The 12,562-nt window shown below is 40.5% G+C and overlaps 1 protein-coding gene across 1 annotated transcript; it reads left to right on the top strand.

The window, feature by feature from the left end:
• Positions 1 to 6,033: 6,033 nt before the first annotated feature.
• Positions 6,034 to 8,172, top strand: LOC141326144 (uncharacterized). Its single transcript, XM_073834856.1, has 3 exons — positions 6,034 to 6,299; positions 6,740 to 6,885; positions 7,024 to 8,172. Exons 2-3 carry the CDS (start codon positions 6,844 to 6,846, stop codon positions 7,621 to 7,623), a joined length of 642 nt encoding a protein of 213 aa, XP_073690957.1. The 5' UTR covers positions 6,034 to 6,299; positions 6,740 to 6,843; the 3' UTR covers positions 7,624 to 8,172.
• Positions 8,173 to 12,562: the final 4,390 nt, after the last annotated feature.

Genomic DNA, 12,562 nt, shown 5'->3' on the forward strand with positions numbered 1-12,562 from the left:
TTATAAACCTGACATTCAAAGCAATACAATGAAGAATTTGCAATGTATATGTCTTTTATGAGCCCAAATACAGGAACACCTTCAATTACATTGGTTACGATCACTGACTTCTGACACGAGTACTTGTTGCCACTTAGCTCAAGCAACTTTTTCCAGTTGCCCTGACAGCACAAGATGTTTCAGTACAGTTTTGACTTCCAGTGGTGCCACTCCTTCTAATATCACATGCATAATATCCTGTGGAGTTTGCCTGATGAGATCAAAGGCTGGAAATTCAATCAGTTTGCTTTTCCTATTAATTCCATAAGTAGTTCTTAAACTGTTTCTTACAGTTTTTCTCAATTGCTTAAACACATTTCTTGAAATTGTGCCTCTTATTTGCGAAACTCTAAACACAAATCCACAACTCCTAACTCATTTCCCCAAACTTCCTATATTGAGGTCAAAATGAAGCTCTCTACTCAAAACAATTCAATCTTGCTGAAAAACTAAACTTTGCTTTCAGGCATGACACACAAATCCTCAAAAACACACACACTACAACACAGTTTTACACACTGATGAGATAAATTTAAAACAATACTACAAAAACAATACAAATAAAAAACGTTTCACATGATGAACACAACAAATCTATTCCTTTGCACGTGTTTTATTCCTTAATTTAATGTACTGTAGAGTACAGTACAAAACAGCAAAAAACAACAAAATCATTATTCTGCCCAGCATCCTGTCTTTGGTCTGGGACAGGCCAAAGAACCTCTTCAGCATTACAGGCTAAATTAGCCCTGGCACTCATCAACTAAAATATATGAGACTTGTCTTCTTGCCCTTGCTCTTCCTCTGTCTCTTCCATGCTGTTGTCGTCATCGTTCTCCTTCTCCTCCTCCTCTTCCTCTTTCACCTCCTACTCTTCCTCTTCAAAATTACACATTACTGTATGTGGGATATTGATTGAAAAAGACTGGATAGGATTCACAGTTACACTTGTACTAGTGGTCTGACAAAAAATAAAAAAAATAAAATAAAAGCACACAGCGTCATTGTGAAACAGAAAAAAAAGAAATATGGGCACAAAGGTGAAAATAAAAATAAGAAAGTCCACTGTCAGAATTTTTAACTCCGGTGTTGTCCTCTGTCTATATGCTTTCCAATGGAAGGTTCATGAGATGTACCTTTGATCTATTTCAGAGAACTGCTTACTGTAATCATTGGTTGATCTATATTATCTTCATTAGTGAAAGTCAAGATTCACTTGAATAATTCATGGCAAATTTACAAAAAGTCTAATAGAAATGTGTAGAATATATGATTGACAGTTTAGGACAACTAGATCAAAATTTTGCATTTAGGTAATGATTTATACGATGAGCTAGTGACTTGATGTTTTGAGGGGTAAGACTATTGCACAGAGAACTACAGTATATAATACATTTTGAGCAACATGACAATAGCAACTGATAATGTAGGAAACTGCAGACAAATGTATATTTCATTTCTGATCTGAGAAATGCACCGAAGTGACTGAGAAAAACTTTTATCCTTTTATCTCCATCGAAGGTTCTGATTGGTGTGTGCTAAATTTTGACTCCTAGTGTTTCCAGTTGGGTAATTGTGTGCTAATTGAGCTCAAACTTCGCAGACTTGAGTGAACAATATTGAATGCTTGTGCTTTCTAAATGAGCACATGGTGTAAGCACTGAGAAATGTAGGGATTTGTGTGTAGAGTTTAGAAGTAACAGTTCACCAAATATAACTCATGTGTCAAAGCAGGGAATAGTGTTTATAGTTTAGGGAAATGGGTGTGCTTTTTCAAAAATGGCGTTATAGTTTTGAAATTTTAGTTCAAAAGACTGGTTATAGTGTTTTAGCAATTGAGAAAAACTGTAAAAAGTCTGTAGCAGCCCTCTCAATTTCATTACATTGTCTGACATGTCTATCTAAAGATCGTTTGACAAAATTGTCTGAATCAAAGTAAACTTGCATGTCTTCGAAATTACACTCACAGTGTCGGCATTTGCTGAATGCAAACCCAACTCCCTCTTTAAAGCCTGTTAGCTCATGCTGAGCCAGGGTGTCACCACAGAGAGAAACTACTGCACCATATACTGTTCTCTCCCCCTTAGCAGTTTTGATGTTCACACCATTATACAACAAATTCAAATCTTCATGTATTCTCTGCAAAATTACATCTACACCACACTGAGAGATGTCACTTGATTTAGCAATAGCAAGTAGACGGATGGCAGCTAACTTAGACCTTTGTTTTGGATTTATATTGCCCAATGTGTAGTACACCATAAGAAGTTTGTTTTTTGAGGCATGAGAACCAAGAGGATTGCAGAGTTCGATCTCATCAGTATACAGGATAAGCTGCAGGGCATTGGGTCTCACAGAGAAGAGTGGATGTGACTTGTAAATATCCCCATCAATAATGTCATAGAAAAATCCATCCTTGCTCTGTCTTGGGCCACTGTCAAACATTGCTAGAACCATTGGATGTGAAAGCAGTTGTTCCAAACTTCGCACTAAAGAAATTTAGCTTTTATTGTTAGAGCTTGAGAGGCTCCCTTTTTCCTCAAAGATGCAGTGCTTCAACTACCATGAACTGCTTTTTTAGTGTTGCATCTTGCATATATGTAGTGGAAACAGTGTCAAAAGGGTCTTCAAAATTATTAAAAACATCCAGCACTTCACTCATTAGTTGATCAGTGACTCCCGACTGTCTCTGAATGGCATCTGTAATTTGGCTTCGAAGGCAGTCCAACAGTGAGGCTTGATACTGCTGCACCCCAGAAATTATGTCACTGACAGCCCGCTAAAGAAAAAGCAATAATTAACAAATAATTTAAAGGAAGTCATACACAATTAGGAAACAGAAGGTAAGCCTATGGTTTATCGCCAATATTTTACATCATAAACTCTCACCTCACTCTTGAAGTCAGTACAAAGGAAGCAGCTTGCCTTCTCAGTTGATCGACTTCAGACTCATCATTTGCATCATCTTCTTCTTGCTGGAAATGAAATAAATTATTTCAAGACTGTATTATTTATTTAGTTTTAAATATAGCTTAATAAATCTACTATAATGCAATAAAGTGCAACAGTGCCCATACACTTTTTTTGAGTGGCCTTGGTTGTAGAAATATCCTGTTTAGTGTACATTAATTTATTGTTCAGTATATACCATGCAACAAATCAATCAGATAGGAGATTATTTGGAGGAGACAGCATTATGAATTTGGAATTTAAAAAAATTATGTATTTGAAAAGCAGTAAAAATATAAAGGAACAGAACTGAAAACGTCATGACTTGAACGGAAAGAACTATTACATTATTACAGTACTATTATGACAAAATTCATGGTTTATACATCCATGTATCTGTATGTATTTATTTATTAGGCAAGTGGTAATTAAGTTAATAATAATAAATACTATTAACGATTTAATACCAAACAATTTGCTAACAATACCACTTTTTTTCTTTCTAACAACATGCGGATATGCCCATGAAAGAAATATTTCATTAGTAAAAAAAATGTTAACTTACGTGCCTGACTTCTTCCTCCAGTTCAGTCGGTGTAAACGCAGCGCCATCATCAGAGCTGGCAGAAGCGGTGATGTCTGGTGCTGGGTCGCAACTGCAGTTAAAAGTTTCCTCGAGGTTCGAAGGGCCTGGGATGCTAGACGCATCATGCTCACTTGGCACACATTCTGGCTGTATTGGGACACCGAAAGTCTCGAAAAGCCTCCCTACCGCTTTGATTCCAGTGTCTGTGGATGAAGATGCATGGGAATTGTTCCCTTTAGCTTTATCTGCATTTTGGCTGCCACTTGACCTGGATTTGTGACTGATAAAATCAGTGGTGGAAGTAATGAATTACAACTACTCACGTTACTGTAATTAAGTAAATTTTTTGGGTATTTGTACTTTCATGAGTACAATTTTAAGTCTGTAATTTTACTTGTACTTGAGTACAAATTAACCTGAGTAATTTACCTAATTACTTTTAAAATCACAATTCGTTAACGAGCCAGTTAACGTTGGTGACGTGCTATGTTTAAGCTTTGTGTTTGTTTCGTATTTCTTGTTGTTCAAACTCAGTCAACTTTGTGTCTCTCTCAGTGTCAGACAAAGATCAGGGCACGTGTGAAGTTGTTGTCAGGGCGCTGTGTTACAGGTCCAAGAAGAAAGCTGAGAAGCCTCACAGTTTGAGTGTCTGGTGAAGCCAGAATAGATAAGACAGCAGCGGTTGCTTGAGAAACCCAGGTTTCCCGATGTTCTTGGGGACCTTGCAAGATCATACATTTTAATGTAGGCTAACTCTAAAATGTGCTCACAATGAAAATAACGGTTAAAATAACCCACTGGGTTACTGCATGCGTTCATGTTCAATCTGTAATGTTGTTATCAGTACGGTAAATTATTATATCTCAGGTTTCCTGATGTTCCTGGGGATGCAGCTAGATGAAAACAGTGGTTAGAGGAGGCTGGTAAGTTTACTTAGCTGATTCCCACTGGTTATTGCGTACTGATTCATATTTTTCTCATCAGTTCCATATGCATCTTATCATTCCTGTTACTAATTATTCATGTGTTTTACCTAAACTCAGTAATTTTTTTAAGGTGTAAGCTGCTGTTGTAGGTATAAGGCATAATATTGATGTAGTGCATTGGATATATTAAGCCAAAATACTCAAATGTATATTTCCTCAGTGGCTATTAGAGATAGGAATGATTAACATAAACCCAGACTGTGTCTAAAAGAATGATTAAACAATGACGTAAGCCAAGTTTAATAAATACTACCAATGACATTTTACTTTAACAGTTGTTCCTGAAAGATTTCAGTCCGGTGGAGCTGGTGCATCACAGGTGCACATGTGTGGCTGGAGCAGCTTTATGTAACCACTGTGTAGCCTTACTTTTCCAGTCTGCACATTATTCTCAGCTGAAGGTACCTGTGGTCCCCCCTATGCTAAGCTGTACTGAGGGAGAACAACAATGGGACAAGCCCAGAACTTTGGTAAGTGACAATAAAAGGCATATCTATCTGTTGCACACTCATTATATACGTGTTGGTGATATTTTCTGAGATATATCTTGTGTTATTTGATAGGGTATAAAACCAGGACCTGTGGATAAGATGGCTGTGCTATCTGCAAAACCAAAGTGTGGAGGAACAAAAGAGGGCATAAGGTAAAACCTGAACATTGTAGATTTATTACAGTGTCCTGCATGAATGTTTGAATGAAAATGTGTATGGCACATATGTAAAGTTTTTTGTTTCACAAGGCCTGAGTGGGGATTTACCTGATCTCTCTGTCCTTCAGGTAGGGGTAACAGGATCAAATTCTAAAAGACATTATAATATGATCTCAACTTAAATTTATATACATGTATTTCACAATTTTATGAGGAGCTGTTTACAGAAGGGTTTTCGATTACAAAGCTATTTTTAGTGTTGTGAGGCCATGCACAACACTACATTGAAAAAATGGGAAGAGTTTATGGTATGATAATTAAGATTTATTACATGCCTAGGTGACAGAAGCCTATAAGAACTTCTCCACAGCTGAGGCACAGATGATCTGCAGCATGGGCATCAGCTGTGAAATTCCTCTGGTTGGCCCAGTTCAAGCTGGAAGTCCTATGTCCTACCAGCAACCAGCAACAGCTAAGAGGGACCTGTCCTTCCATGCTGCCCCACCACCTCCATCTCTGTATATACTACAGTGTACACTGTAGTACACTGCATGGACTTGATGTGGGACGAGTGCAGCGCTCCCAAACGCCAGCCCGCATCTTGCTTTTCGTGTAGCCATTCCATTCAAACAACGATGACACAGCACTTGCAGCTAAAATCTGTTTAACCCTAGCAGTAGTACGGATAAGATCATTCGTGAAATGTCTCCTGCATACCTCTGTATGCGGAGTTACGGAAAACCCTGTCCTCTGGATCTTGAGAAGCCCCTGCGCACGGATGCCGTTATGTTTTGGAAAGTGGTGGAAGTTCACTGTTAAATCGGCTGGATCCTGTACAATGAACGTCATAACCATGGCCAGCCCTGCGAAAGCGCGGAGAGTGGAGGATTGCACGATAAAAGGTTACCTACATATCGTGTCTCCAGCAAAAAAACTGAAAAGAACAACAAGCACTTCACAGCTGTGATAAAGAGCGGAAGACACGAATATCATAAAGTTGTAAGTTTTTCACTGGACAAACTAACCGCATTTTCGCAAGCTTCTAAGAACGGTACAGCAGTGAAGCTGAAGAACGTTTGCCACAGCCTCAGTAAGTGTAACTGTACGCTACTGTATTAATTTAAGGGATTTTTTAAATGTATTTTATAGTAAAAATTTTGGTACCTTTCAATTTGGATGTTTAAGTCTAGGGATGCAACGAAACGTATTGGCCGAAATGCGAAATGCATTAGGTGCGTGTTTTCACGTTGAGCCGTATATACTACACACAGCTGTTGTTCACTGACGAGCTTCGCAAATCCATGTTCATTATCAGTGTGAATTAGCGCAGCTCGTCAGTGAACAACGGCTGTGTGTAGTATATACGCCCCAATGTGAAATCATGCACCTGATGGCATTTACCGCTAATTACAGAACCGGCTTTACTGACAAAACACGCAAGCATTTCGGCCGATACGTTTCGGTGCATCCCTATTTAAGTCATATTAATTTTAATTATAAACTAACCTAGAAATTTTTTTCGTCCTGCAGGCTTCTCCGATCCAGACGGATTTGATGTGGTCTGCTCTAAAGCAACAAACCTGGATGTTGTGACCATACCGTTCTTCCGGATAACACCTTCAGGCAGTATAAGGATGGATAAAGCTGCCATCAAAGCACTAGGGCCGAGACAAAATGTCAGTATGCTATTTCATATATTCTATTTGGGGAAAAAATATTGGCAAAGAGGCCTAAGTTATACAATCTACTCAACAGGTGTATATATATATATATATATATATATATATATATATATATTTTTTTTATGCTTACAGGTAGGCGAGCTGGAAGCTAAGGTCCTGCCCCGTGCTGCCGCGAGTAAGATCGTCTTGGTTAAAGAGGAGGAATGTGAGCTGAAGGAAATATGGGTCGCTGACACCACAGGGGAAATCAAGCTTACCTTGTGGGACAGCCTGATTCCCCAGGTCCACGTTTCCAAGTCCTACTCATTCTCCATCCTGGCAAAGAGACACATCCAAGGAGACATTATTTTAACAGCAACAACTCCATCTACCCAAGTCATGGAGATAACCGCACTGGACGTTCCTGATGGCGATAGTGAAGATCCCGAAAACGGCGCTTCTTCCACCACTTTGCATGGTTTGGTCTCCGGGTTCAAATCAGAACCCGATATCGCTGCCCGAGGTGCCACGGTATTCAAAACGACATTTCTGCTAACTCCCATTACACACAGATGTAGTGTGTGTAACCTGCTGCAGCGGTCATCGGTCTACAGGTCAACCTATGGAGGAACCATCGTTTTCACAGCAGACCAGCAAGATCACTCGCTGACTGTGACCGATTGCTGTCTAATCGCTTTCTTGGCGATATACGTCTATAGTCGTCTATACACCGAACGAGGTGGAAACCATTGAGAAGCATTTCCTTAATAGGCCAGAGCTGGAAGTGTGCATTAATAATGATTCCTTGATCACCAGCATAATTCAGCCACCTTCACAAAATCGTGGGGACCAAGGTGAAGCCGGAGAAACTGTGGAAGATTGGGAAGTTGTTGAAGCTGCTGAAGCGTTTAATTGGGACGTTCAGCAAGGAACTTTGGTTGACGAACCGGCAACTGTTGTTGAGTAGGTAATGTAAAAAAAAATGAAGTTGCTACATGTTTCTAGCACAAATTGTTATTCCATAGTGTACTGTTATACTGTTACCTGAACTCTGTTCTCCGTTTTATCTACATCGCTAAGTTTTTGTTGAAATGCTTGCGTTGCCTACGTTAATGGTTTTCACTAAATTTTCGATCTCTTTTTGTGAATCGCTAATTTGCCAATTAGCCGTTTGTTAAGTTGCATATTTGCATATTATTAATTATTTTTTTATTGTATTATTGTAGTCTGTGTCCTTTTGTAATTTAGCTAAGTGCGGTTTTCTTCAGCTATTAAGCATTCTTTTTGTTTAATGGCAGCTGAATAAAACGGTTTTCACTGGTAGTAGTCATATGATTTATTAAACGCTGTGTGTGTATAAACTGCCAATAAGTTGACGATAACTTGAAGTTGTTAATAAATGAGTTTCTGTTAGGAAGCAGACAGGACAGCAAGGTAAGTGCAACAGATATATATGTTTATTGAACGCAGCAATGCCGGAGATGTAAGAAGACCCTGAGACTGGTGAGTATGGCAGACGTTGAGAGGATAGGAGTTGAATGAGCCGGGTATTGAATCGGGATGTATTCTTTCTTGCAGGATTCGTGCAGCGGGGATTGAATGGCCGATCCCGTGGACGGAGTGGACACAGACTTATGGCACACACCACTTAGAGCTGACGCTGGCAAACTTGGAGATGGCGATTCGGAAGACTGGAACTTGGAAGATTGGGACTTGGAAGACTGGAACTTGGAAGACTGGAACTTGGAAGACTGGAACTTGGAAGACTGGAAACTTGGAAGACTGGAACGAGACAGAATTCAGGTAAGTAATTTCAGGTAACGATATTATAGCGAAACTCTTGGGAAGAGAGACACTACAGTCCGCTTTCGTGGGAACGAGCCCGGACAGTGAGTGGTGTGTGGCGTGCTGATTTATGCGTGGCGGTGATGATGGCGTGCAGGTGATGGTGATCAAAACTCAGGTGACGGTGATCTGGGCGTGACAGAGGGTGTGGAGCCTGGCCAATCCGTGACAGTTTCCATCTAACCTGGTTTCTTTATTGTTCAGTTTGATTTGACAGAGGTTATATCTGAATTTTATAAATACAATATTCACAGTAACTTAGACAAAGTAAATACAAAATTAGTTACAGGGCTGCAGTAACTTAATATTGTGCCACTGATGTCTTTAAGTGTGGTATTTTTGCTATCTAAAGTTTGGTACAGCAATTAAAGTAGACGTGATATTTGGTTTATGTGTGTTTGCAGATATGCATTTTCCTTATTTCATTATATTTTTATGAACTAACGAAAAAAAGAGTGGAGGTTAACATATTTAACTGGATGGGTCTTACATACTTTGAAAAACTTGCACATTTTTAGACATCGGTTTCTGAGATGACTTCAGTTGACGCCAAATGCACTGCACTCTGCAACCTTTAGCGTAACGTTAACAGCTTTGCTAACCGTGCGCTTATAAAGACATGTTTTTTTGGAATGGATGGATGGATGTCAATAGAGGAAATAGCTTATTTAAGATTTTTTTTTTTAATTTTTTTTTTATATATGTCACGTGGACAGTGAGTGGTGTGTGGCGTGCTGATTTATGCGTGGCGGTGATGATGGCGTGCAGGTGATGGTGATCAAAACTCAGGTGACGGTGATCTGGGCGTGACAGAGGGTGTGGAGCCTGGCCAATCCGTGACAGTTTCAATCTAACCTGGTTTCTTTATTGTTCAGTTTGATTTGACAGAGGTTATATCTGAATTTTATAAATACAATATTCACAGTAACTTAGACAAAGTAAATACAAACTTAGTGACAGGGCTGCAGTAACTTAATATTGTGCCACTGATGTCTTTAAGTGTGGTATTTTTGCTATCTAAAGTTTGGTACAGCAATTAAAGTAGACGTGATATTGGGTTTATGTGTGTTTGCAGATATGCATTTTCCTTATTTCATTATATTTTTATGAACTAACGAAAAAAAGAGTGGAGGTTAACATATTTAACTGGATGGGTCTTACATACTTTGAAAAACTTGCACATTTTTAGACATCGGTTTCTGAGATGACTTCAGTTGACGCCAAATGCACTGCACTCTGCAACCTTTAGCGTAACGTTAACAGCTTTGCTAACCGTGCGCTTATAAAGACATGTTTTTTTTGAATGGATGGATGGATGTCAATAGAGGAAATAGCTTATTTAAGATTTTTTTTAATTATTTTTTTATATATGTCACGTGGAGTTTTGTTTTGGGGTTTTCATGTCTTTTATTATGTAATGGTTATATGCTGTGGTGTCTTGCTTCCCTTGCCCTTGTGTATAACTATCATTGGTTCCCTAGTTCCATGTGTCTTGCTCTGATTTGTTGCTATGGTCTTGTTCCTTGTTTTTCATTGGTTGATTCTTGTCATGTGTCCCTCATTGTCTGTATAAATAGCCCTTGTGTTTGTATGGTCCTGGTCACGTATTAATGTTGTTAACCTGCTGTTGGTGAGTTCTGTTGTCAAGTCAAGTCATGTCAAGTCAAGTCAAGTCAAGTTCATGCCAAGTCTGTTCAGTCTTTTCAAGTCAAGTCAAGTCAAGTCATTGTTTGGATTATCATTTTTTTGTTGGGATTTCTGGATTATTTCACTGTTTCATTAAACTGCACTTGGGTTCATCATCACATCTCATCGTTCAGTGGACTACTTGTTACAGAATACGTGACCCAAACATGAACCCAGCAGTTGCTCTCCTTGGACTACGTCAAGAGAATCATTCGATTGAGGATTTTGTGGCAGAATTTTGTGACCTGTGCTACCAGGTAGAATTTAATGATGTTGCACTAAAGGACTTTTTCCGTTTTGGACTATCTAATGCTATTTCTCATTTACTGCCACGGCACATACCGCACTGGACTCTTGAACAATATATTGATTTCGCACTTCGTTTGAGTGGTTCCTCGTTTACTGTGGGGATTGTGGATGAAGAACCCTGCTAGTGTTGGGCGATATGCTCAATTTTCATATCGCCCTATCGTCAGCCTGAGAGATCGCCGATACACGATACTATCGTGCTAATTTAATTAATTATCTATGTACTAAATTCCTTATTCGTTTTGTAAAGGTAGACTTTCTTTTGGCATTTGATTAAGTTGTGCGTGTACAGAGCGCTATCTGCCGGAGTTGTTCAAGTTACTTTCGGTTTCATTCTCTGCTATCGTCAGTGAGTGAGCTGTAAATGTGCGTGCCAGAATGTAAATGAATGAATCTTTCTTTACCCGTCATATTGCGAGTATGTTACCGCTGTATGTCTGACCGTTGTCATCAGGTGATGTTGTAGTTCAGTTCATATTGAATGCAGAGAAGTGATGCGCGTGTAATTCACGTGCGTATTTTTAGCGCCATCTGATCGCATCGTAATTCTAATTAACGCCTATAGACGTTACTGAGATAAATGTTTATGTTTACTATATACAGACTGATTATGATACATCGTAATTAATTCAGCCTGAACCAGGTTTTACTACCTCTGTTATCCTAATGACTGCAATGCTAATATAATATAACACTCCCTTTAGAATCTACCACCGTACTGTATGATGAAAATCTCCCATTTTCACTGCACGAGGTGCGTTAAGGCGCTGTGGCCTCTCTATGCGTGTGTTTATACCGCGGCAAGTTTCTGAAGCATCCTAGAACAGACTCTCTGTGCTGCATTGCTAAAGTTAAGTTCTTTGTTGACGGATAAAAATAATAATCGTCTAACTATCGTCAAAGGCATCAGCAACAGGCGATATCTCTGACTATCGTCGATACACGATACTATCGTCTATCGGCACAACACTAAACCCTGCCACCACACAGTACCCACAACACAACAGTGCTTTCACGTCCCCACCGTCATGTCTGGTATTGTTCACGTCACGTCTGCCAAGCCACAGTCAGCTCACATCATGTCTGCTGCTTCAGGGCCTGCTCACGCCATGCCTGCCACCATCCCAGAGTCTGCACCCAAAATGGCTGCCATCCCAGAGTCTGTTCACAAAATGGCTGCTGCTCCAGAGTCTACATCTGTCATGGTTGCCCTTCCAGAGCCAGCTCACAAGATGGCCGCCACACTAGAGTCACGCCATACCTCGCCTGATCTGCCAGAGCCACACCATGCCTCACCTTATCCTTCAGAGCCTTGTCATGTCATGATTGCAAGTGTGATGGACCCACCAATGATGTCAGTGAGAGCTGCTGGCATCCCGGTGGTCCCTGCACCCAATAGCCCGGCGGTGTCTCCCTCTATCCACTCCGCTGCCTGTGATGGCCATCGCCATTTTGAGTGTGTGGGCTGCACACTGTGCTACAGAGGCCTCGTCTGTCCACGAGTCTACTCCAGAGGCCTCGTTTGACCATGAGTCTGCTGCGCCAGTGCCTCCAGAGCTGGCAGCACCAGCTGCAGAACCGTCCAAGGAGGTGGCGATCACGGCAGAACCTCCCAAGGGCGTGACACACTTTTATGAACCTCACGCTCTGCCTGCTCCGCCAAGGCTTCCTGCTCTGCCTGCTCCGCCAAGGCTTCCTGCTCTGCCTGCTCCGCCAAGGCTTCCTGCTCTGCCTGCTCCGCCGAGGCTTCCTGCTCTGCCTGCTCCGCCAACGCTTCCTGCTCCGCCATGGCTTCCTGCTCTGCCTGCACCGCCAAGGCTTCACGCTCTGCCTGCTCCGCCAAGGCTTCACG

This window comes from Garra rufa, chromosome 1 (genome assembly GCF_049309525.1).
Source record: "Garra rufa chromosome 1, GarRuf1.0, whole genome shotgun sequence".
In the NCBI taxonomy this organism is placed as follows: domain Eukaryota; kingdom Metazoa; phylum Chordata; class Actinopteri; order Cypriniformes; family Cyprinidae; genus Garra; species Garra rufa.

Bases quoted from the DNA above. Each gene is read 5' to 3' on its own strand.
- LOC141326144 (XM_073834856.1), top strand. From the start codon at position 6,844: ATGGATAAAGCTGCCATCAAAGCACTAGGGCCGAGACAAAAT. The intron at 6,886-7,023 runs GTCAGTATGCTA...TTATGCTTACAG, and splicing joins CACTAGGGCCGAGACAAAAT to GTAGGCGAGCTGGAAGCTAA.